At 39.1% G+C, this 26418-nt stretch overlaps 2 protein-coding genes across 2 annotated transcripts in view; one reads left to right on the plus strand and one right to left on the minus strand.

Moving 5' to 3' along the window:
• stat6 (signal transducer and activator of transcription 6, interleukin-4 induced) overlaps positions 1 to 19075 on the plus strand; it is a 34252-nt gene extending 15177 nt beyond the window's left edge. The window contains exons 2-22 of the mRNA XM_042409390.1: positions 1441 to 1586; positions 1880 to 2024; positions 2685 to 2765; positions 3400 to 3574; positions 4630 to 4730; positions 5512 to 5660; positions 6360 to 6476; positions 6651 to 6818; positions 7505 to 7592; positions 7681 to 7803; positions 8871 to 8963; positions 10757 to 10960; positions 11037 to 11131; positions 11227 to 11360; positions 11845 to 11994; positions 12097 to 12157; positions 12268 to 12348; positions 13164 to 13244; positions 14443 to 14523; positions 17073 to 17192; positions 17318 to 19075. Coding sequence (XP_042265324.1) covers positions 1453 to 1586; positions 1880 to 2024; positions 2685 to 2765; positions 3400 to 3574; positions 4630 to 4730; positions 5512 to 5660; positions 6360 to 6476; positions 6651 to 6818; positions 7505 to 7592; positions 7681 to 7803; positions 8871 to 8963; positions 10757 to 10960; positions 11037 to 11131; positions 11227 to 11360; positions 11845 to 11994; positions 12097 to 12157; positions 12268 to 12348; positions 13164 to 13244; positions 14443 to 14523; positions 17073 to 17192; positions 17318 to 17378 — 2442 coding nt within the window. The 5' untranslated portion in view covers positions 1441 to 1452 and the 3' untranslated portion in view covers positions 17379 to 19075. The remainder of the gene's footprint in view (positions 1 to 1440; positions 1587 to 1879; positions 2025 to 2684; positions 2766 to 3399; positions 3575 to 4629; positions 4731 to 5511; positions 5661 to 6359; positions 6477 to 6650; positions 6819 to 7504; positions 7593 to 7680; positions 7804 to 8870; positions 8964 to 10756; positions 10961 to 11036; positions 11132 to 11226; positions 11361 to 11844; positions 11995 to 12096; positions 12158 to 12267; positions 12349 to 13163; positions 13245 to 14442; positions 14524 to 17072; positions 17193 to 17317) is intronic.
• A 2471-nt stretch (positions 19076 to 21546) lies between these two features.
• Positions 21547 to 22986, minus strand: mipa (major intrinsic protein of lens fiber a). Its single transcript, XM_042409415.1, has 4 exons — positions 22627 to 22986; positions 22282 to 22446; positions 22085 to 22165; positions 21547 to 21963 (listed from the first exon to the last, which is right to left on the minus strand). The coding sequence occupies exons 1-4, from the start codon at positions 22984 to 22986 to the stop codon at positions 21778 to 21780; spliced, it is 792 nt and encodes a 263-aa protein (XP_042265349.1). The 3' UTR covers positions 21547 to 21777.
• Between the last annotated feature and the right edge of the window lie 3432 nt (positions 22987 to 26418).

A 26418-nucleotide genomic window follows, 5' to 3' on the forward strand; every position in this document is an offset into this window, starting at 1 on the left:
TCCCCACATGTGGGAAGCTGATAAAGCTCACAGGATATGCTTGCTTGTTTCCATCTATGTCTGTCTCTCCACAGCAGTTGTGTACGTGTTTTCCAGAAGTTTGTTTGATCTTTGACATTTCCATTTGTGTATTTGCTACTATTTTAAATGGTCAAGTCTCTCATGGGAAAGATATTTTGCTTTACTGACATTCAACAAATACTGCTTGCGAAATACAACTTTTCCCCTGATAATTATTGTGACATTTTAGAACAAATACACTTGTTAAGCTGAAGCAAAAGGCTGGCAATATGTGTCTTATTGTAAACAAATCCTGTGAAAAGACCAAAACCAACAATTAATTAATCCTACTATCAACAAATCAATGAACTACACTGTTGAGTATCATGTCCCTTTATTGCAGTGAACATGGGCATTGTAGTTTATTTTGAGTCAAACCTACATACATTGTCTTGGCACCATAAATACTCACTAGTGCACCAAGTGTGTATTAATCATCGGCTGAAACTAGTCCCCAACAAATGCACGATTTACTCATGTTTGAGAAATGTTTACTAAAAAAATCACAATGCCCAGCTGTTTTATGAACCTGCTTAGCCTGTTTTAACTCGTTGACATCCAATTTCTTTTCATTTCCCCTTGGAATAATTACCTTATACCACTCTGTCTTCTCTGTCTGTATCATACACACTATGTCAGATTGTTCTAGCTCTGTACTGAAGCTAGAGTACTGTGCAAAAGTTTTAGGCAGTAAACAGAAGAAACCTAAATCAAATCAATATTTGGTGTGAGCACGCTTTTAAAACAGCAGCAGTCAAGATTCAAAGTATTTGGCAGGTCAGTTGCTCCAAGAATCTTGGAGATGTTGCCACAGTTCTTCTGTGGATTTAAGCATCTAATTTGCTACTGTCTCTTCTGTAATCCCAGACCAACTTCGATTATGTTGGATGAAGTATTCAAACCCAGGACTACATGTTTTTTATGGCTATACCATGCCATTAAATGGAAATTTTGTACTTGGCTTGCTCATTATTTTATACAACATTCCCTAAAAACCATCCTGACATCCTTTATTAGCATGTAAAAGATAGTTCTGTGGGAGTGAACGCTGTTTGGCGGCAGGTGTGACAGTTGGACTGGAGAAGTTGAAAATGAAACTATGGATTTGTGAGCTGTTTTTTTTTAAGATTTACTTCCACATTCATTTCCTTGGTAGGAATGAATGTCCTTGTGGGCTGAGAGCTACAGACAGGGTAGGGAAATGGGAAAGTATAGACAGAGCAGTAATGCATTTTTGGTGTTTGTTGATAACAAGAGACATATAAAATAAAGCTAGCTTCATCATTTAATGCAACATCTCCAGTTTAGTTCCACTGTAATTTAAAAATGTGGTCACATTGATTAGTTAAACATAATGTCATTTCACTCTGACTTCTGTAGCCCTGCTCGATCATGGCCCAGTGGATGCACATGACCCAGCTGATACAGTACCTGCCTGGACCGACAGTCAATGACCTCTACCCCTCAAATTCCTTCCCCATAGAAGTCAGACATTTTTTAGCTGAGTGGATTGAGAAACAAAGATGGTAAGATACACACTCATGTGTACGTACACAACTTAGTATACATAGATATATACATACATGTACATATAGACAGTTACAGAGCCATGCTTGCATGTACAGTATGTGCGTGCCATAGTTTGAGATCACATTGCATATTGTGTGTGTCTGTCTGCATGTGTGTGTGTGTGTGTGTGTGTGTTCATATGCACATACTGTATATGCATGTGCTTGTATGTGTGTGTGCGTGTGTGTGTGTGTGTGTGTGTGTGTGTGTGTGTGTGTGTGTGTGTGTGTGTGTGTGTGCATGCTCACAGGGAGGACTTTGTACTGGAAAAGGTGGAGCAGGAGGGCCAGGCTAAGGCTCTGTTGGACCAGATCATCAACATGCTGCAGTCGATGGCTCAGGAGAACGCCAATGTGGTGGAGAAGATGAAGCTGTTGCAGATCAGCAGAAGCATGGTAGGGGGATCGGATCACTCAGTAGCTCCCAGAACCGGATTTGGGTTACTCACTGGATCCCTGACAGGTTTCACTAAGGGACTGCCACTCTACATGCTGTTTTTGCAGTTGAGGTTGAGTGCAGTTGAATGCAACTTCTTCACGCTGTCATGTAAAATGCCAAGCAGCTGCCAGTAGACGCAATAAGCTTGAGTTTCCCACTGACTGCAACCACAGAAAAAAACCAAAGACAGGAAGATGGTGTTTTCACATGTAGGACAATATGATAGATTTAAGGTGTCTGTTGCGCTGTAACTTACATACACGTACTTTACATACATTTCATGACCCCAAGATACTGAAGAAAAAGTTATGTCATGAGAACTTTGGACGGCTTTGCTGTATGTGTTGGTATTGTCTTTAAGACGCCCTGTACCTACATATGATGAGTGTATAATTGCGCCCTTTCTGTTTCATGATAACCACATCAGCTTCCTTAAATATGTTTGTGCCAACCTGCTACAACATAAAGGCAGGCAATTTGCCATTAGAGATGTATTGTCTATGAAATCATATGAATAAACCACTGTATAGGCCTACTAGTAACAACACTGTGCTATTATGGATTACACTATTATGTGTAGATTTGATGAACTAATAAGACATGTGCTTGTTTTACAGACCAGTTTTCAGCAGCAGCCTCTTCAGTTTGGAGTGATGGTCAGGGACATGCTCAGGAAGGAGAGGACCCTGCTCAGAGCTGTAAGATCTTTTTTGAACAAATACAGTTTAGTTTAAATACAGGCCTCACCCTGATAAGCTGTCTGATAATGTTGCAGTGAATGATGATTAGGCAAAGGAGCAAAACTGGACACTAGTGCTTTAATAATAATAATAATACTACAAGCTATATGAACTGGATAGCTTTTTTTTTACAGCTGACTACTGTGATGAATTGCCTACAGTATATAAGGCAAGTTTTAGGTCTCAGAAATTTGATTTCCATTCTTCAGTGAAATTAGTAGCTTCCTGAAAACCTGGGCCTCAGAAAATGGTCAGCAATAAGATTTACACAATTTGCAGTTAGTTGCAAAACTATCAATTTAAGTTTAATAACTTTAGTTTTAAGTAAATACTGTATCTACTTTAAAGCCATTTGCCATTTTGGTCAGCGCTTCACTTTGGAAGTAACAAATAATATAGATAATTACTTATTCTGTCTTTTTTAATCAGTGTGTAACTTGAGGGTGTAAATTTATTCTGTTTGATTTCTCAGGGAGAAAGTTTGTTTTCTACATTATTTCTACTTTTAATGTACTTGAATAGTGGTAAACAAGTAATGTGTTCAATAGTTCTGATGCCAATACTGATACTAAGCACTTTTCCATGTCTACAGCACCCCACAGTAATCAGCCCTCCACAGTACCCACAGTACAGAGAGTCCTCGTTCTCCAACATGCAGGATGTGGACAACCTGGTTTTCAAGGTGCTGGAGGTCCAGGAGGTCCGGCAAACGATGCACCAGTTGCAAGAGGAGCTCAACTGGGAGAGACAGAACTACGAGTCTATAGGTGAGAACCACACACACACACACACAGAATTTCTTCAAGTTTGCCTTGTTTCATGTTCCTATACCTACTGTAGTGTCAGTTCACTCTAGTGACACAAGTGGGGCTCAAGTACTTACCACAGAGACTGAATTTTGAAGTATTGTACTTCCTCTTCATAAAAATAAATATAACCTTCTATAGTAATTGATGGTTTTATTTCATTTTTAGTTTTGTTTTCTAATCTTTATTTTAGTTTATATATTTTCTGACTTATTTCAATTTCTTTTTATACCAGTTGCAGGAAGTATAGTCACACTCAGGTTTAAATGTGAGAGAGACAGTTGTGTAGAGAGTATCAAGTTGTTTAGATCAGTCAACAGATCTGTGAATCATTAGTGTTGGGGTGAAAACAGATGTGATAACAAAGGCATCATGTCTGGTTTGCATAGTGTGAACCTCGATCTAGTTTCCTCAATAGCCAAAAGCCGCTGATTCTTCCAAAATGTAAGCGTGACTTTTCGGAAATCCCCTGCTCCTCCCACATGCTATATATGTACAAACAGTGTCCTTCAATTTGAAAAAATGGAAGAAAAGATATATCTATATATATATAGATTAACAGAGAAAATTTGTCTTTGCATTTCAGACTGTTATTATAAGCGGTATATAAACATTTAATAAAAGGTTTATAACACACTATAATGTAGTTAAAAGCAGAAATAAGAACATTTTTAAGTGTTTATTAATGAACAGTATTTGTCAACAATTATAACTACAACTGTTTTTACACCAGCCTCCATTTATGGCTGCCCACAGGAGGAGTTATAGATGTGGACAAATACATAAATACTTATATCGTCTTACAACTACAATATAGTGCCTTCTATAATTTAATTTGTCTGTGGTTGTTTGTTTATCCACCTGCAGCAGACAGAGCAGATTTTATATTTTTAAGTAAATACAGCAGCTGACAGAGTGGCAAAAACAGTAATTATGGTGGTAATGGCTTCCTCAGTGTTTTATATTCTGAGGTGCAGGATGGACTGAACACGTGATGTCATTTGTTGTTTGCACAGGGACAATCCAGCAGAACGGACTGGATCCCACCACTGCAGAAATCCAGAAACTCCAGAACCACATCCAGCAGCTTGAGTACAAAGTGAAAGCCATGGCCACGGTGAGCACGCTTATACTGCCAGTACAAGCACTGCTATCATTAATTAAAGATGAACATGATCAAAACACTGTAGACAAAAAACAGCAGTTTTTTGCCAAGTAGGCAGCTTGTCTAAGGCCAGAGATTTAGACATCTGATGTTAATTATCACACTCAGATACGTGTTTGTTAAGTAGGTCCCTTTGCTACTCATCATGTAACCCTGCAATCAGTGGTCTGTTAATGAGTCAATAGGTCATAAAAGACATTCTTCCATGTCACAGTAGGAAAAACTCAGGTATGAAAAATTAAAGTAACAATGGTTTAATTCCATTGAGCTGCCTCAGTTTCTTGGTATTATGACTTACTGTCACACGTCATGACTTACTGGGAAACTCGAATAGAATAGAGCCATTGCAAAATGGTATTTCATTTAATTATTGTAGGTTCTGCTTACTTCAGTATAAGCAGCTTTTCTCTAATAGCAATCTATCTTCATTTAATCTGATATCATTCTAATATGAATATAAAATGTGCTTTTTAAATGTTGTCCAGGCAAAATAAACAATTGGAAGATGAACCCATGATGAACGGGTGCATTTTATACATTTATAAAAGTCCTCGTTCATTTGGAAAAATAATTGATAGATAAATCATGCGTCGTATTGTTGAAACAACTTGTAATTCCATGAAGGTTACGTGAGGCTCTCTGTGTCATGAACTACATGTATGTAATATTCGCATGTACATCCATGTGTTTTCCCTTGTGTGAGTGTAATGTGTTTGGATGTTGATTGTTGTAGAAGCGATTCCAGTTGCTGAAGGAGTGTGTGGACTGTCTGGACCAGTGTCAGACCCGACTCATCAACAGGCTGAAGGTGTGGAGGTGGGAGCAGCACAAAGCCACCATTGGACATCCCTTTGACGACAACCTCAATCTCCTGCAGACCTGGTGAGGAGCACTACATTCAGCCCGTTCCCCTATGTGTTGAATTCCTTTGTCCTATCCAAGTAAACATTACATTACACTCAAACAAGACAAGCTTCGACACTTATATGCTTATCTGTGAGTACTGTGCTATAGCTTTGTTTTTTATGAATCTCCTTTTAAAGGGTAAATCCATAATAATACACAATTATTTCCCAATCATTAGCTGCTGGATGCTTTGAAGTTCACATTTTAAGATTGATTACATCGTAAAAGGGTTGCAACTAATGATTATTTTCTTTATTGATTAATCCGTTGATTTGTTTTCAATTAATCGCTAAATTGTTTAATCGATTAAATGTCAGAAAATTATACAATTTGCCCAGAGTGACATCTATAAATTGCTGTATGAACCAAAACCTAAATCTGCTCAATTTATGATGATACAGAATAGAGAAAAGAAGCAAATAGTCAAATATCAGATGCTGAAATGATGAGTGATCAAATCAAAATCGACAAGTTAATTAATTGACTAATAATTTCGTACTACATCATAACAGACTGACTTAGACTTCCAGCCAACGTTCTCCAGTTTTAATGGGTTAGGGTTACGTAGGTTGGTAGGTTAGGAATAATTCATTCACAATCTTTGGTAAAAAAAAAATTCTTTATTGACTTCATTGTGTTTTCTCATGTTTCTGATTGTCTTCATATATTTTATAGGTGTGAGCAGCTGCTCGGGGTGAACGGGAAGCTGAGACAGGAGCTGATGCTGATAGGGGAACCAATCCCAGAGCTCCAGGAAAGGCTTGGGCAACTTTTGCAAGTTCTGATTCAAAGGTTGTTCAGAGTCACATTGTTTATTATGATTAATATTTCTTTTTAAGTTGAAAAACTGTGAATGAAAGTAGACTTCCCCCCTCTCCTTTAGTCACAAAAAGCAACATAAAAGACTTACTCTCATACATCCTTTAAAGCATTTTTCCTCTCTCATATCAATGATGTCTACTTCAGCTCTCTTGTAGTGGACAAGCAGCCCCCTCAGGTCATTAAGACTCAGTCAAAGTTCTCCACTACTGTGAGATATCTGCTGGGGGAGAAAGTGGCTCCCGGGAAGCCTGTGCTGCTGAAGGCGCAAATCATCACTGAGCTGCAGGCCAGGAGCCTGGGCAGTGTACCCAGGTGAGTTATAAACACAGGAGCTTTGTAGGAAACACAGACTGCACACTGTCAGAAAGGAGGAGGGTTAAATTTGAAACTGGACCTTAATTTGCTGATATTTGTTCCCCAAAACTATTTACTCACAATTTATTCCAACCCAGTGGTCAGAGGAATAACAAAAAAGCTTTAAGATATACATTTGTTTTGGTCATTAAAGTTGGTAAGTACTCTTCAGTCAAAGCAAGCTTATTAACTAGCAAATTATCCTCATCTATAATTATTTTTTAGTATATTGATCAATGTACAGTAGCCTAAGGATATGCTATTTAAATATAAAGTATCCTGGTTTGTTTTGGTTGTCCAAAGATCAAATGTTGAAGTGGATTTTTACAGAGGAGGTTGTTTGGCAAGATTTATAGAAAAAACGTGTATCTTTAAATACATTTCTGTTATTTAAAGTGGATCTTTTGCAACGTATTTGTGGATTTGTGAAACTACATCAAGTATGGCCGTTGAGGTTATTGTTGTTTACAGCCTTGTAAGCCCTAATTGGCTGGGTCTTATGGTGTGTGACAAATAAATGAATAAAATCAAACAAAAACAATAAAGATTAAGACTTTAAATTGGATTCCATCAAGGATACAGTTTGCGAAGGTATATGAATGAAAAACACATGACATGGAAACTCTCTGTTATGTTAATTGCAGTGATAACGTCGGGGAACTGATCAACAATACAGCCATCCTAGAACACAACACAGCCAGCAAGAGCACATGTGCCACCTTCAGGAATATGGTATGTGCTAGTCTTGATTTCCCTAGCCTAATGTAGATTTGATTATCGTTTTAGTGTTTTTAACAAATTCTTACTTTCTTTTTCACAGTCCATCAAGAAAATCAAGAGAGCAGACAGAAAGGGATCAGAGTCTGTGACAGAAGAGAAATTTGCCCTCCTGTTCTCAACGGAGATTAGCATCACAGGCTGTGACACTCCCTACAGGATACAGGTTTGGCCTTTCCATTGTTCTGTCTGTAGAGTTCATTACATCCTGTCGGCTAATGAAATCTAATGATTTTAGCATTAACCTGTCATTGGATTAGGATGTTTTGTTTTCTGTATCACATTATTTGTGAGCATGTACTTCTGCTGTATTATAATGTCCACACAATCAGGTCTTGACATTTTAGCACACGGCAGGAAATTGTTCGTGTGACTCATTCTCACCTAGTGGAAATACTCCCCTTTGTTTAGGTGAGGGTCAGTGCATGGTAGAGCGTGCAGGAGGCAGGACATGATGCAAAAAGTAATCACTCTGTCAACATGTCCACTTGCTTGCTGTGAATTCACCAGAGAATGAGCTGCTGGACTCAATCGGACATTACACGCACTGTGTACTAGGGAGCTGGCAGGGTAAAAGTCCATTTAATGTCCGGTCGGGCTGATTTGGATATTTGTGTTCTGGAAGATTACAGGGTTGCAGTGCATGTGTGAAAGTGGCTTTACAGTAGGGCTGAAAACTATGTGGTCATATAGATTTGATTTTTAACTGTAAAACAATAAAGATCCCCTCCAGACACATTTTAAGAATACTCTTCTTCTATCTTATTAAAAATCCATAATCTATGAATATGCGAATATCTTTTATTTCAAAAGTTTAACTGCTGGACTGCATGATGTGTCGTACGTCAGTGAAAAGTTCGTTCTCAGTGTTTATGAACTACAGACTTCAAATTTCAGCATCATATTTGTTTAAGTTGCATACTGGACCACTATTAGTTTCCAAACTAGTTGTGATGTCACAAATCATGCTTGTAGGCCCGCCTCTTAAAATCTGATTTTCAGTGAGCACGGAGAAACTTTTCATTTCAGCAGATGAACATGAAAACAGCTTTCTAGTATCAAACTCTACACATACATCATTATTGACAGTGAAGCTCAAACAGTGAAGGAACAATAAGCAAAACACATTTTTGAGTGGAGGGAGATTTTAAAATTTTATTTTTATTATTTTCATTAGGCCTTCAAATTGGTGAGAACAGATGTAATGTCAAAATTTGAATTATGTCATTGCAGATGATCTCACTGCCGGTAGTCGTCATTGTCCACGGCAGCCAAGACAACAATGCTCTGGCCACCATCATATGGGATTGTGCTTTTTCAGAACCAGTAAGTGTCAAATTATTCTTTCACTTTGCTTTTCCTGTTTCATTTTCCGTGAAAAACCACAGTAAACACAGCTATTAAGTGGAATCTATCCACTCTGTGTGGGCTGTGGTCACAAAGCACCTTCAACTGTTGTGGGGAATATGCTTTCTAGTGAACTGAGATGAATACATTTAGATATTCCCCTAAACATACCAATATCGACTGAAAGCCTATCAAAAAAACAAAGTGGGCATAGTTGCTTCAGAGATTAACATACTGTAAGCATTACACTGTGATGTGTTTAAAGATAACGATAAAGATCTATTTCAAAGTAAAGAGCACAGGGATGGCATACTTCTGAAAAATATGTCATATTTTCTTGATTTTTTTTAGGAGAGCCATGAAGCACATACATGAGCCTCTCTAATTTAAAGGAGACATATGATTTTTGTGATTTTCTGTCATTTATATACTATTATGATGTCAGATGTCTAAGTTAAACACAGTCAAAGTTCCAAAACATGAGGTGAATGTATGTAAAAATGCTCATGAAAGTCAAGCCAAAAGCCTAGGCTGCTCTGAACTCTTCGCCTACAATGTTATTTTTACTTCCTCCTTGTGATGACATCAGATTGTTTCTGCATGCCCACAAATGGCTGTCTGTTCTGTAGTCTTTGTTGCTAAGGTTAATCCATTTGTTGTTTGGGTTGTACACTTGTGCATCTTGGACTCGACCTTTTGGCTCGAACATATATGGATGTATTTGTGAAGTTGACCTTTTGTGTAAAAAAAATTAGAAAAAGAAGTGAAATCTGAATACTACAGTTTGTTTTTGTAGCCTCCAGAGCCGCCAGAAATTGGCCAAGGGGCAGCCTCCAGAAGCTGACCAATCAGATCAGAGTGGGTTCATCAGGAGTGAGGCTTTAAGAGTTGTTATTTTTTAGTTTTTTTTATCTGTAAATCATGCAAACATATTCCAGAATAAAAATATAGACCTGGAAATGTGCATGATATGTCCCCTTTAAGGTGCTACTACATCACTTCCCTCAACTACAGAGTGTGAGTAGCGGGTTGTGGGCTTTTCCAGTTCAATAAAGCTAGCCTACCTAGCTAGTAATGTAGCTACTCTTTGCCTGAGATCCCAAATATTGCAGTCAGATAATGCAGTTGTAATTGGCTGTCCAAAAATATCTGACTGGTATTGTGCATGCTGGCTCACTGTCACACTGTCATGGCCTACTGGGACACTTGATGAGCAAAATACCTGCTGTGGAGAAGACCTACTAAGGTTTCCATAAAGGCAATATTACAGGAGGATAATCACAATGTGAATGGGCTGTGTGCAAGATGGCAGTCACGTTTACATCCCAAATGCCAATAAAATATTATCCTCTGCTGGAAATCCAAGGTTGCAGAAAACCTATTCAGTACCAGATGAAATATTTCATCAGACGAATTATTGTATGCAGCTCCACTAGTGAACTATATTGACTTGGAAATGAGCGATTGGCTTAGAGTAATGTGCACTAAGGTGCTGTGGGCACAGACGGGTTTGTTGTTTGTTGCTCTTTTTGCTCTGTCAATCAAACCAAGTCCATTTGTCCAAACTGTAAGTGTTGACTGGAAGTAGAAGAAATGAATTGAATGATGAAACAAGTGAACTTTTAACAATCTATACAATAAACCTTTTGATGATTATGTATCTGTATTTTTCTTCTTTTTCTCAGTTTAAGTTTCTTTTTCTCTCCCACCAACACCATTATAACTGCATATCAGTGTTCTCGCCATGTCAGCCTCTTTGTTCTTGTCATCAGGACAGAGTGCCATTCGTGGTGCCGGAGCGTGTGCCGTGGAAGCTGATGTGCAGCACTCTCAACAGTAAATTCACCTCCGAGGTTCAGACGCAGCACAACCTGGATCAATACAACCAGCACTTCTTGGCCCAGAAAATCTTTGATAAGCCTGACTTTGCTGACGACTTCAGCAACATGATGGTTTCCTGGGCTCAGTTTAATAAGGTACACACATATGCATATCCTCACACATACACCGACATACACACACAGATCTCACACTGCTTATTTAATCTTACAGGAGGTTCTCCCAGGTCGACCGTTCACTTTCTGGCAGTGGTTTGAGGGAGTAATGGACCTGACCAAGAAGCACCTGAAGACCTACTGGAGTGACGGGTGTGGAGACTCTTCTGCTCTTTCAATAGTGAATATTAGCAACCTACTACAACTTGTTAATAATGACAATTGTCTGCAATGTTTTGCTCCACTAGGCTGATATTCGGTTTCATTGGGAAGCAGCATCTACACCTGATTCTCAAAGACAGGCCCAACGGGACATTCTTGCTTCGCTTTAGTGACTCTGAGATCGGAGGCATCACAATTGCTTATGTGTCCGCTACTGAGAGTAAGTATTTGAGTCTGAGTGTGTTTAGTTTAATTTTTTACTTAAAATTCTCCTGTTTCTCATTTGGACTATGCTGCAAAGGTACACCCAGTAAATCTGGTGCTGACATGGTGAAGAGGACAATCACACAGTATATCTTTTATTAATGTTATTTTTATGTGAAGCAGTTTGTAACTTTGTTTTGATAATTGTTATTTAACCATTTGACACACTCCCACATTTTGTCATGTAATGTAAATCCTAAATGAAAACAAATTCACTATTTTGTATTGTTTGACATCAATTTTCACGGATTTATTACATTTCACATAACTTTTCATATTATTAGCAGTCGGTGAAAGTTCCACATTGTGTTAGTAACCCACAAGCAGAACAGTGGGTGGTTAAATAAATTAATATTAAGCAACACATAGTTATTCCCACTCTCTTACTTCTCTCTCTCTCTCTCTCTCTCTCGCACATGTACAAACTTTTTTTTTTATAGATGGGGGACAAAAAATCCAGAACATCCAGCCCTTTACTAAGAGAGATCTTGAGATCCGTAGCCTTGGTGACCGCATCCAAGACATAAACCACATAACGTTTCTGTATCCTGAATATCCTAAACATAAGGCTTTCCACAAGTATTACACAGGTAATGGTTTACATGCACAGAGTCAGCTTTTTATTCTTAAGTTCAACTGACAACAGACGACTAACACAGTTCTTCTTATATTTGTGCTGTTGTTTGACACAGAGCCTCAACATCCACCCAGTGGGGGCTACATCCCTGTATCGCTCCATACTAAAGTGGGAATGTAAGGAACTATTTATCACAAATAAACCATTTCATGAGATGCGCTTCAGGTTAAGTCAGTTTTAAATGGAAAGCATTTGTAACATGCCGTGTGTGCGTCTGTGTTTGCAGGGACTCTGGCTCAGCTGCAGTCCCTGGTTCCAATATACCACCTCATGCTGAAAGCCCTCACAATGCTGTTCCCTACCCCATGTAAGTCTCTGTTCTACACATGCTCTCTTTCACTTTATTCTCATACCACATACTCACTTCCTAGTGTTGTCCTTTACAAACTAGCGACCAGCCCTCAATCACCAGCAACATTTACAGTGTTAACATCTGCTGATTTATTGTGACCTCCAGATGCCCACAGGAATATATTTTATTTGAATATCTGTGAAGCTCTACAGGCATTTGTTTTGATGGTGTGCCATTGCTGACCTGTTTTGGATTGTACTTTTTTGCATAATCCAAGTTGATTTATTTGCACCTATTACATCAAATGACGTACAGCTAGTCAGGATTATTTTAGCACTACTTTTATTCACATTTCTCTGTAATTCAGTATGAAATACTTGGTGTCTAAAAAATGTTGGAATCTTCACCTGAATTAAAAACAAAGTTCTGGCTCAAACAGTTCTTCTCCGCACAACAGTAGGAACACAGTTTGCAATGATGGACCTGCAAAGGTGTGTTTAAGAGATTCAGTCTCTATTTAAATATTTCAGTGTTCATTTTGTAAATGTTACATTACAATAGTTGGTGATACATGTGTGTCACTTCCATTTTCACTTAACTGACATTGACTTTGGTCATGTATCATATTGTGTAGCTCATATTTTACATGCAACATTATCATATAACATCAGCCTCTACTAAGTCTCAACAACTCAAATTTGTGCTTAATAGCACAACAATAAATAAACCACGTAATGCAATACACATCAAGTCATATTCAAGTCAATTAAGTCAATTTAACATTAATAGAAAACATTTGTAACATGTCATGTGTGCGTCTGTGTTTGCAGGGACTCTGGACCAGCTGCACTCCCTGTTCCCAATATGGCACCTCATGCTGAAAGCCCTCACAATGCTGTTCCCTACCCCATGTAAGTCTCTGTTCTACACATTGCTCTCTTTCACTTTATTCTCATACCACATACTCACTTCCTGGTGCTGTCCTTTTCCAGCTAGTGACCAGCCCTCAATCACCAGCAACATTTACACAGTGTTAACATCTGCTGATTTATTGTGAAATCCAGGATGCATGTGGGCCTGTGGGATCGATCTCCAGGATGTCTGTGGGCATCCTGGAGATCATTCATAACATTTTTGAAAAATATGAGGCAATAAATGTAGGCACAAAATATAAGAGGCACTTAAATCCTTTTATGTAGAAAAGTAGAAATGCCAAGGTCCTACCTCTAGAGTCTACTGAAATAAAAGCCTACAAGTTAAATAAGAAGTTTTTCTGTTGTTTTACAGAACCATGTATTTTGTATGGTTGTTCCAGTGTCTCACTAAAGCTATGTACCACTTGTATTGACTGAAATATTTAAATCCAAATCAGTTGAAAATTGGAAAAAGGTGGCACACCATCAAAGCAAACAACACCTGTAGAGCCAAATGTGAAGCTCTACAGGCGTTGTTGCTTTGATGGTGTGCCAGCTTTTCTACTTTTCAACTGATTTGTTTTTTTTGAGCACCCGATTGGAACATACACTGCTGACCTTTTTTGGACTGTTTTTAAATCCAAGTTGACTTTTTTCACCCATTACATCAAATGACATATACCTATTCAGGATCATTTTGGCACTACTTTATTCACATTTCTCTGTAATTCAGTATGAATACTTGGTGTCTAAAAAATGTTGGAATCTTCACCTGAATTAAAAACAAAGTTCTGGCTCAAACAGTTCTTCTCCGCACAACAGTAGGAACACAGTTTGCAATGATGGACCTGCAAAGGTGTGTTTAAGAGATTCAGTCTCTATTTAAATATTTCAGTGTTCATTTTGTAAATGTTACATTACAATAGTTGGTGATACATGTGTGTCACTTCCATTTTCACTTAACTGACTTTGACTTTGGTCATGTATCATATTGTGTAGCTCATATTTTACATGCAACATTATCGTATAACATCAGCCTCTACTAAGTCTCAGCAACTCAGATTTGTGCTTAATAGCACAACAGTAAACAAACCATGTAATGTGATGCACATCAAGTCATGTTCAAGTCAATTAAGTCAATTTAATCTTAATAGAAAACATTTGTAACATGTCGTGTGTGCGTCTGTGTTTGCAGGGACCCTGGATCAGCTGCACTCCCTGTTCCCAATATGGCACCTCATGGTGAAAGCCCTCACAATGCTGTTCCCTACCCCATGTAAGTCTCTGTTCTACACATCTCTCTCTTTCACTTTATTCTCATAATACATACTCACTTCCTGGTGCTGTCCTTTACAAACTAGCGACCAGCCCTCAATCACCAGCAACATTTACACAGTGTTAATATCTGCTGATTTATTGTGACCTCCAGATGCCCACAGGAATATATTTTATTTGAATATCTGTGAAGCTCTACAGGCATTTGTTTTGATGGTGTGCCATTGCTGACCTGTTTTGGATTGTACTTTTTTGCATAATCCAAGTTGATTTATATGCACCTATTACATCAAATGACATACAGCTAGTCAGGATTATTTTGGCAGCATTTTATTCACATTTCTCTGTAATTCAGTATGAAATACTTGTGTCTAGAAAATGTTGGAATCTACACCTGAATTAAAAACAGTGTTCTGGTTTGAACAGTGCTTCTCTGCACAACAGAAGGCACACTGTTATTAATGATGGACCTGCAAAGGTGTGTTTAAGAGGTTAAGACTCTTTCATTTAAATATCTCATTCTTTCTTTGGTAAAGGCTATGTTTTGATCATTGGTGGTGTGTTATCACCATTTTCACTGAATTGTCTTGGACTTTGGTCATGTTGTAATGTGTACTTACCTCATATTTTTGCAACATCATCATACTATCATATAAGATCGTCTTCTATCACTTCTCAGTTCTCACCAAACCAAAAGTCACAACAGCAAATAAACCATGTGATGCAATGCACTTCGAGTTAAGTCCATTTTAAGGAAGGGTTCACAATTTTTCAAGTATGTCTTAAAACAATGGTCAGGTGCCTAAATGAACATTGAAATGTTTTTTTCTTGCCATAATCATTCCTCCTATTCATACTGGAGATATGATATGATAGAGATCCAAACTTCACAAGCCTCCTTCTGTGCAAAAATGTATTTAAAAGTTTATCTGAAGCTAATATGAAGCTTCAGCTGTCAAAATTAGTCAAATCAATTCGATATGTCAGTGTTCGTTTTGTAAAGGTGTTCCAATAGTTGGTAGTATGAACATGTGCTATTTCCATTTTCGCTTTATTGACTTGAACTTTGGTTATATTGTGATTAATTGATAATGAAAAGAATTGCTAGCTGCAGTCCCACTTTGATCCAGTGGCTGTAAGAAGTAGGGATGTGCAGAGAGCCCAGTATTTGTATTTGTATTTGTATTTGTTGAGGCAGCAAAATTATGTCATGAAGAGTGGAGCAGGTGGACCCAAACGCAGATGGCGGCAGGTAGGCAGGGTCAGATGCAGAAATTATTTATTGAATTATTCAAAAGGAACAGGAGACACTGAGACACAGGAACAAGGAACATGGACCATAAACGCAGACGACTTGACAAAAACTGAACTGAGAACAAGACTTAAATACACAGAGTCTGATTTCAAACTGAACACAGGTGAATGAAACAAGACGTAGGTGGAACACATGAGGTTATCAACAGAGGCAGGAAAACACAGGAAGTAAAGGTAACAAAACACAAGGAAAAAACATTTCAAAATAAAACAGGAACTAATCAGACAAGGAACAGGTGACACAACACAAGGGCAGACTGGGAGCTGATAGACTGGGGAAGACACTAGGAGCAGGGCAGATGAGAGGAGGAGCACATGAACACAGGAGGAACACACAAGGGAAAACAGAGAGAACCAAAAGAACAAAAACACAAAGACTCCAAAAAACAAACAAAGTCCAGGCAGGATGTGACAAATTATTTGTATTTGTATTCGAATAAAAGTGGAAAGAGGCTTAAAAATCCTGTTTTTGTTTTTATTATACTTTTAATTTTAGAAAATTAAAGTGTTACAATAAATGTTCAGGAATAAATTATTTTATGAAGGAGGTCCCCACACCAGATCTCGAACTGGAGTTTCCCAGATTATAGACAACTGCACTGACTACTGAGCTAAATCTTTTCTTATTGCCTCATTGCAGACAGACCTCTACCTATTTATACACCCATAACATAGAGACAGCACAGCATGTAACGTGTAGAGAAGAACTTCAAAGGCGATTCTTGCTTTGTACTTTTTCATTTATTGCCTATTTTTTACAACCTAACTTTGTGGAAAGGAGAAGGTGAACAGCAGGTTATGGAGAGTCCCTAGGGAGCACTTCACTTGTGTCAGTAGCTCAGCTTTATCTCTGGCAAACACCCCCAACTCCTGGAGTGATGTCCAAATTAGGACATGTGTGTCATGTGGCAGGTGGATGTGACTCCCCTCGTGGAGACCTGCTGATACATATAACAGCAAAGCAGAGGATAGAGACTGAGATAGCGATGTAACCGACCTGCGCACTGGTATATCACATGGGATTTTTTTTCTTCCCAAAAACAGATAATTTTTAAAGTATTTGTATGAAACAGATATTCAAAAAACAAAAAAACAAACATTATTTGTGCTTTGCTGAGTAACGTATTTGTATTCGGGCACACCCCTAGTAAGAAGCCTGCATCTTGCACTGTTGCTGGTCATTAATGAATCTACAGTGCTTGTTGATGGCGCTCCTGTTCCTACTGTTTCTCTCAGGCATCAGTTCCAGCAACCATTCAGCCCTCAAGAGTCCATCACTCAAGACCAAATGGAAACTTCAGCATCTCCTTCTGTGGATTTCAACCCAAACTCTCCTGTTGTCTTCCCGCATGACATGTAAGTTTATATCTTCATGCCTGTGCATGAAATCCATTGCTATGTTGTTTGGTTCCCACACATAGTGTTACTCAGGGTTTAGAGGCGATTATTTGGTTCCTAAAATTTGTATGTCTGTTTTCTAGGGGCACAACTGACAATATGGACCTAGTTTTAGACACTCTTCTGAAGAATCTGGGGCAATAGGAGGATTTCCCATCAGTGCTGTTCTTAGAGTGTAAAGAAGACATCGAACAGATACCGGAGACAAACTCGCCTGTCTTACCTTCATATGAAAAGATTGCTACAGTTTGTGCAGACTTTCTCCCTACACTTACATCATCATCCATCTACAGCCTCATCTACTTGTAAGTAAAAAGTTGTCAGAGACTAATGTGATTTCTCTTGGACTCAACACGATGAGCTGGTGCTACGTGGAAGCAGGAAATCATTGCAAGTAAAACCAGAACGAAAAGTACTGTCATCTGCAACTTGCTGTGCACCTTTTTTAAAACCTTTTCTTCACTCTCACCTGGTGGTAGGTTTGTTGATGTCAATTTCTTTGTTCATCTGTTTGTACTACACTCCCTGCATTTTGGAAAAAAAAGCAAATTGCTGTACAGATTACAGTGCTTATCCAACAGCTTAACAGAATTTAACATGTGTGACAGCAGACGCTCATGAAAGCATAATGATAATATGACATCGCCACTCAGTGGTCAGTCAGCTAGCAGAGATTATATTCGAGATTATGGAACATATTGCATGTTGTTCTCTGTGCTTGTTGCATGTTTTTTAGTCACGATGAGGCAAGAATATTTGAAGAGTATTTCCCTGTTGTATATAACTCTTCCTTGTGATTAAAAAGCATGGCTAAGCCTCAGTTATAGTATGTTGTACACTCATTATCACAGAAATGCACAGTGTGCATGATAAATACTTCATAATTTAGTCATTGGCCAATCAGTGTTTGTAACCCTAACCTGCTCTGTGGTATAGTGAGGATTAGGAACAAGAAAGGAACAAGAAGCTTCTCCATAACTGTTGACTGTGAAACTATACCACATCACATATAATACAGCAGATGATATTAATAGTGATGATGACGGTGGGAGGAAATGCTGATATTGTATCTGTCCAATTAAAGACTCCAATGGGTGTTTTCTGTTAAATGTATATTGTATGCATCCAATCCTATTTTTTGAGCATAAATGTTACATGGTTTTGATTCTGTATTTGAGTCTAGATGCCCTGATGCAAAAAAAATTGCTATTTGTTGTTTTTTTCAGTATTTGAGTGATAAAACTGTGATAGAAATGGTGAACATAAATGATCAAAAATATTTTCCCAAACCTTAATTGTTACATTAATTTTTAATTAATGTAGCAAAATGAATGTCATGCTGTTTGGAGTCTTTTTTTTTTTAACACATTCACATTCATGTGTCAGGTTCTTGTTCTTTGTTGTTGGGCTTGTGTGTTTTTTAAAGATTAAAATAGGGATATATATATATAAGGGATATAGTACAACATAAAATGAAAATCTAAAGTAAAGAAGTAATTAGTGCTGCAGTTAACAGTAAAACTATATAATGCTGCTGGGGATGCATGTGTCTTTGCTTCGTGGGAGCTCTAAATGATTTTAGCAGCTTTTATTCACTGGTCTGAATGTATATCAAGCAATCTTCCCCACAAACCTTAAAAGCTTTGCACTACCTACCATCACATTATCAATGTTGTGTGTATACAGTAATAGTATAAAGGTGTGTTAGATGTACCTGGTATGTTAGATTAAAAACCTTTTGTATCTTGTGAATCAACTTTTGGATAAATCACCCCAAAGCTACAATCAATATAATCTTTCATCTGTGGTGACAAATAAAATCTCAGTTTTTCTCAAAATATCAAAAATAGTTTTTTTGCGAATTTATTTACAAGTATTTGGTTGTCTCCCTTTTTCTCTGTGGCATCTTTTAAAACACTGGAATATATATGCAACAAGTGAATGAAATGGAAAAAAAAAATGAATTGCAGCTTTTGCCGCCCCTGTGGTGTCACAGAAATGATCTCATCTGATTGGCAAATGTTTATGTAAATGGTGACTGGGTTTAGTTTTCAGACAAGAATATGCCTGTATGGTAATTGTTGTCTCAGAGCTGCCTCTTTGTTATGTCTAAATTTAGGTCTGTTCTGTTTGGAACCATCTATTTAAATTCAATAATTTTCTACAATCAGTCTAAAAGAAAACAGACAAGAAAAAAAGATTGGAAACATAAGAATTTTAGGATTTTTTTGACATATAAAAATAATAAATCAATGGCATTTGATTGGGAAGGTATGCCCTGTACCATAAAGGCTGTCCATTGAATGAAAGCATATTGGTGAATAACATAATTGGCATCACTTCCATAATCCATCAGCCAGAGAGGAGACATTGCATAACTAGCATATTATATTTCCTATCCATCCAGTTTCAACAATCATGAAATGTTTTTAAAAAAGAAAACTTTACACTGTACATCACAAAGCTTTTCCTTTAGAACACAAATTCTAATTTCAACATATCACTAAAATTTAAATTTCTACTCAACCACTGCCAGGGAAATCACACTGAAAAAGGTTATGCAGAGGAAGCAGAAAGAGAGAATCAGCTTACATGTCTGGTTCAATAAATGCTCTGGCAAATGTCAAAATGCTAACTTATCTCAGCGCCCCGTCCCCCTCTCCATCCCAGCAGCTTTAGATGTCCCCTCATTAGAGCAGAACAAGATGGCTGCCACGTAAACAAAGGGAGGAGGTAGGGTGAATGAAGGAGGGATGGAAGAGAGAGGGGACACCAGGCCAATGTAGAGCTTCAACTTCAAAGTTCATTCTCTCTTATGTAGACTGTATGAAAAATAAAGGTGTACGTTTACCACCCTGTACAAACACACTAAAGATTTCAGTCGCCTCACGGTGACCTTCTCTCTTCTCCCAAATATCAGAGAGGGGCTTATCCAATGAAACTATTTCACTCCTAAAGAGCCACCCAGCTCAGCGTAGAAAAGAGAAGGCACCAGGTGTTTGCAAACACCAGCAAGAAGCCACCACACCTCATGCACTCTTTCATTTTTAACCTTGAGTTGATGTAACAAAGACTCTTCAGTTGTGTCAAACAACACAATTCATCTAGGAAACGCTTGTTCCTCTTGACAGCGTGTCAGGTTTGCTCTCTTTGTTTTTCCATGGCAGACACGCAGAAGTAAAAGCAAACCAACTATCACACACCTGTACATGAATCTGTGATAAGCGCTGCTCTAAAAGCAAAGCTTTGAGGACAAAATCATGTCAGAAATTCATTTAAAATGTAACCCAACACAAATACTGTATAAGTTATCTAAATGTGGTACAAACTTGCAGATTTCCCATTTATTAAGTAATGGGCAACAAATTTGGAGGCGATGTTACCATTTCAAGTGTTTGTAACTAACTTCATTGAAGATTGAGCTCAGAAAAAAACAGATAGTTCAGTGTTTTGTGTTTATTTTAATATAAATATGCCTCACTAGATGAGACAAAAACTCTAAAGTGAATGAATTTGGCTTTAAGACTCAACTGAAAAGGCATAAATTATGTTCATCTGATAAAAAAAGGGGGATTTAACATGAAATCTGTTGAATTTGTGAATTGAACTTTAACTTTTGCAGTATCAGTGAGGGCAGCATCTTTCCCTAAAATAAGCTTGCATGATAAAAAAAAATCATGATACAGACAAAGGTTTGCGGCAATGAAAAGTTAAAAATAAAAATGATCAATGAAAACAAGCACACAAGCATACACATGCACACAGACATGCATGCACACTCACTCTGTCTCTCTCTCTCTCACACACATGCACACGTAACTTAAAAAAAAAAAAGAATGTGAGCCAAATAAATACTGTTAAAGTATAATACGTACATGTAATATACCCAAAGTTCATGAAACAAAACAAAACGAAGGGCGAGATCACACTGGATCAAAATGGAAAAGCATGCAGAAGTCCACTGCTCTACTGTAGCTTCACTCCTAGCAGACTACAAAATAGGGAGAAAAACAGAAAGAGAGAAAAAAAAAGAAAAGAAAGATAGAGAGGGGCCCCTGTCCTGAGCAGTTATAGCCACCAGGTCAGCCAGGAGGGACTGACTCCCCACACCACAAGGCACAGGGTGCTTCCTTCAGTGGCAAGTCTTCTTCTAACCCTCCATCTTTGTCCTGCAGTCCAAGGGGGAGGGGGAGGAGGAGGAGGAGGAGGAGGAGGAGGGAGAAGGAGAAGGAGGAGGGGGAGGAGGAGGAGGAGGAAAAGGAGGAGGAGAAGGAGAAGGAGGAGGAGGAGGAAGGCTGGGTAGAGGGGAAATTAGGCGAGATGGTCAGGGCTGTGGGTACCCCTTCACTGTGATTCAGCAGGTCTAGTTCTGGATGCAGAACAAGGATGTGTTCGGGATCTGTGTTAGCGTGTGTGGAGGCGGGAAAGAGGTATGTGTGCAGAAACGCTGAGTGGGGCTGAGGATGGACCGGGAACTGAGGGTGCAGAGTGAGGCGTGAGGGGTGAGGGATGGGGGTCAGAAAGCCAATCTTCTACTCCAGGCTTATAGGGCCTGTGTCTTGAGCTCGATGGGCTCTCCCCTGGTCTCCTGCTGGCCCTCAGCCTCTGGGGGCCGGGTGCCCTTCAGTGTGGCGAGCCTCTCGGAGAGGCCGCGCATGCGGGGGAAGAGCATGAAGTCATACAGCAGAGCACCCATGGCACCACCAATCATGGGTCCCACCCAGTACACCTGTCATAAACAAAAGATTGAGAGAGCAGAATGTGTTGATGAGTTCATATTGTTATGGTTTACAATAGATCTGAAGCATTTGTAGTGTTCGTACATAGATTTACAGATGTGATCATCTTACCCAGTGGTTGACGAAATTCCTGACCAGGACAGCGGGGGCGAAGGACCTGGCAGGGTTCATTCCTGCTCCAGTGTAGTACATCTAAGTCAAAGACAGGGAGAGCTCTGGGTAAAAACTGTTGAACTGATATAAGGATCCTTGAATGGAAATGCTAGTGAGACATTTCAAATTTCTAGATCCTCCTGGTTGGTTCTTACCCCAAGAAGATGTCCCATGAGCACGGAGAAACCAATAGCCAAGGCAGCGGATCCCAGGCGTCCATTGCGCCTCTCATCTGTCACTGCAAAGATGCAGACGACAAGCTGCAGGGTGAGGAAGACCTCCATGGTGGTGGCCATACCCAGGCTGATACCAGGCTGCAGCTGAAAGAAAAAGGGTTAAATTATTGTACTTTAATGTAGATATAAGCTTTGTCAGACTTTGTGCTGACATAAATGCCAGAGTCATATTATGAATTATATTCATATAAAATAGTCTCCACAGGACATGGATATGGGCTATTAAAGCTGCTACTAGTTCCAGTGTCTGGCAGGTAATCTTACTGTGTTGAGTGCCAGGTTTCCCCTCATGTTGCCGGGTGTGACCCCGTAGAGCACGGCAGCACCAGCCAGTGCTCCAAGACACTGGGCCACGATGTAGAAGAAAGCACGGAACAGGGACATCTGGGAGCCAATCAGGTAGGCAAAGGTAACAGCCGGGTTGATGTGTCCTCCACTGATATGGCCAATGGACTGGATGAGGGTGGCAGCCGCCAGCCCAAAGCAAAAGGCAACATGCAGAACAGTATGGGGCGCAGTGGTCCAGCGGAGGGCTGCCCCCAACCCAAAGAATACAAAGAACATGGTGCCGTAGAACTCGGCGAACACCGCCCGCCAGAAGGACATGGACCGGAACTCCCACATGGTGGCAAAAAGGTCAAAAAGCAACCTCTAAGCAATGGAGGGATGAAAAGTCAACAGAAAACTAACTAATCAACTAAAAGGAGATGCTGCTTCTCCACAGTAATAACTATGTTTGAGACCCTGTTGTTTGGTAAACAAAAAAACAACAGAGCAAAGGACAAAAACCTGCCCTCAAACAGAAACTGCCTCTCTAAAGCTAAATGCAACAACACCTAAACTGCTCAACATGTAACTGTGAATAACCTGCTGCTCTGCCTTCTGATTTCTGTCATAGAGAGCTCCTGAGTGGAGCAATACGCCAGTCTCTGTGCATCTATGTGCCAACCCTGCTGGTTGTTAGTAGAAGAACATGGATAGACAAACGTTAAGCATGTCCTGCAGACATTCAGCCTCTTTACCAGAGCAGGGGGAGCTCGGAGGCCTTTTTATAACACCCCAGGGGCCAAAGCTGCTTCGCTGAGCCCAGGGGAGGGGCTAGTACACAATACTACAACTCAAAACAAAATCATTTAACCCTCCTCCTGCCCTGACCCCTGCATCTGCTTATTATAGAAATCTCTCTGAAACTAGACCAAAGGGTTGCAAATGTAAATATACTTGATTTAGTCAGTTTATACTTCATTTATTCAGTTTAAAGACTGCTTTTGAAACTATTGCTTGTGGTTTAACTTATGAGGTCAGGGCAAGCAGAGAAGTAAACAAAAATGTGTTTGGTGTAGCACACTCTTCTCTTTTCATCTTTTCATGGGTTCAGCTAGACCTCTCGTATTACTGGAGGAGGTGGAGATCTACCATCTAAGTACCACCAACTGCCTAATTGAAGCACTAATACCAGTAAAGTGGTAGAACATCACTGACTGTTGGGAAATTGCATTGACCTTCAAATGTGAAAAAATAAAAAAAAAAGCAGCAGGCAAATGGTGGGCAGAGTGAAGAGCAGTGAAATTTTTGCTTGGTTTCCAATAATTTTGGTATATTTACAAGCACAACGTTAATATCATCATAATGTCCACCTTCCTCTCATTTCCCACGATTTACTTTCCATTGTCTCCTGTGTAATGTACAATCAACAGTTCACATTCAGCTGGGGCTTTGATAACAAAAGCACGAGCAATTTCTCAATTTCTCCACTTGTGCTCCGGATTGGTACAAATTAGTTTTGTGGCAGCAGAACTGATTAGGCAGAGTTTTACATTGTGTGTGCTGGACAGGGTTGGAGGCTCAGGTCGGATAAAGCGGTGGAAAATCCACGGTCAGAGAGGAAGAGGGGAGAGCAGGCCTGGCATTGAGCTTCTGCACTGGAGCATCATGCTGACCAGGGCAGGCAGAGGGACGGCCGCAGGCCCCTGAAAGGATTATGCTGATCTCACTGCTTTTCTCCTTTCATGCATGGAAACAAAACGCTGGCAATAACAGTTTCTGTTGGTTTCTATGATGTTTGTCTAATGGTCACTGTTGAATCTGTGGATTCACTTTTCCATGGTCCACAGTGGCCTTTTGGTTTATTGCATCTGTGCTTTAGATACTCCGGAGAGTTGTGTGGGAACGATATTAGCAGAATATATAAAAATAACCAGGGGACAAAGAATGTTGGTCATTTTGAAGGTTGTTGTTGTTGTTGTTTTACAAATATTCAAAATAATTTCCCACATTAATTTCACAGCAGCCTGAAGTTTAGAAAAAAACATGGTGAACACAATCTTCCACTTTCATATGGTGAACAATGGCCGTTGCTGCTGGAGAAAATCAAACTTTTTCTCACAAAAGACAGTGTTGATGCTGTTGCTGTTTATTAGTTTAGCTAGTTTGCGCATCTCTATTGTGATGAGTATTATGTCCTTCTAATGACTCTCTCCATCAGTGGTAAGCCACCTTTTGTGGGTTTAAGCCCACAGTTTAGTTTTACACGGGAGGGTGTTTAAAAGGTGCTTGCATTGTATTTTCCTGTTGCCTGTCTGCAGACTGCTGACACATACATAACACCATGCAGCTCCTAAACATCTCACACCGGAGTAGAAGCTCTGCACGGCCTGCACGCACCACACACGGGTAAAAACATTTATTGCAGAACACAGGAGAGTAACGACTTAAATGTACAGCACTTACTGTTAGGCTTCATAGCTGCTGCTAAAAATTACTAAGGAAGTTCCACTGGCTTCAAATGATCCATTTTCAGTATCACATGCGATTCATAACGTGTGCATGATAGCGGTATTTAAGTTTTTATGCCCATTAATAATCTATAGCCTTTACTGACTGATAATTACAATTTAATACCAGATTAGATGAGCATCACAGAATCAGGAGACGTCATCTTTGCTAAATACTTCTATTTGTGGGATACATATATTGCATGTTTGACAAAAATAATATCCAGCAACATCACAAGTAATTTACACTGGAAATTTACAGCGTAATGGAATTTCAGACTTCCATTTTCCTTTTTGCACTCAGTATAAAAGAACAGAGGAGATGGGAAACCCCTGGAATACGCTGTGTAATGTTAGAGAGAAGTGAGAGAGCAGTGCTGTGAAGCATCAGCACTACACAGTGGTTACAAAGTGACATTTCACATTTTCACGGAAGTTGGTATTCACATTCACCCATCAGTAAATTGAAAGATTGTTCGTCCTGTCCATAAGAGATTCCTTCCTAAGTGATTCCAAGTTCCACAATCGTTCTAAAATTCAACCAAAGATATGATGCTTCAGCAAAGTAAGTCAAATCAAGTGGGTATTTTCCTTTTTCGAAATCAGTCAAAATGTATTTATATAGCACAATTTGAAGTGTTGTGGAAGAGCTTCATATAAAAATGAAACTGTCACTCCACCGCAGCTCAGCAGGGAAACACTGTGTGGGGAAACACATTGGGACTATTACTCTAAAAACATTAAGTTGTGCAACTCAAGATGGCAGAAGTCCCATATTAGCTTCAGCTAAACTTTAGAAAACATTTTTGTTAGTTTTGTCCCACAACTCTCAATTTAGAATTATTACAAATGGACAACCGATAATCCTCTCAGTGTACAGTACACGAGCATGTCGGTGTTGTTTTATGACAGACTTGAAAAATGTTAAACTATCTTTTAAATATTGCCACTGAGACCACATTCCCACACTAATAGAGAATAATCATCTCATTCTCAGTTTATTTTATAGTTAACCTTTGTTGATGAGTTAAACTCCTTTGGAACTTGAAAAAGTGATGCTTCAATACTAAATTCTCATATTCAACAGCCTGAAACAAGTTTATTAGAAATGTATACCCAAACTCCCACAGCATAGGACAAACACAAAAGTGCTCAACACATGTTGAGTGAAACACACAAGCCTCCAAAGCATAGTTCTAGTGTTTCTGATGAACAAACATGTATAACCTGTGCTGTGTTTTTACTATTTGGGAAACTCTTGGCTGGGTACATTGGATTTCTG

Source organism: Thunnus maccoyii, chromosome 4, assembly GCF_910596095.1.
Source record: "Thunnus maccoyii chromosome 4, fThuMac1.1, whole genome shotgun sequence".
Taxonomy (NCBI): Eukaryota; Metazoa; Chordata; class Actinopteri; order Scombriformes; family Scombridae; genus Thunnus; species Thunnus maccoyii.

What these genes read in the sequence shown, in the direction of transcription:
- mipa (XM_042409415.1), bottom strand. Translation starts at nt 22,986, where the DNA reads ATGTGGGAGTTCCGGTCCATGTCCTTCTGGCGGGCGGTGTTCGCCGAG. An exon ending in GAAACCTGGCACTCAACACA is followed by an intron (nt 22,447 to 22,626) that starts GTAAGATTACCT and finishes TTTTTCTTTCAG; the next exon opens with CTGCAGCCTGGTATCAGCCT. An exon ending in TCATGGGACATCTTCTTGGG is followed by an intron (nt 22,166 to 22,281) that starts GTAAGAACCAAC and finishes TCTTTGACTTAG; the next exon opens with ATGTACTACACTGGAGCAGG.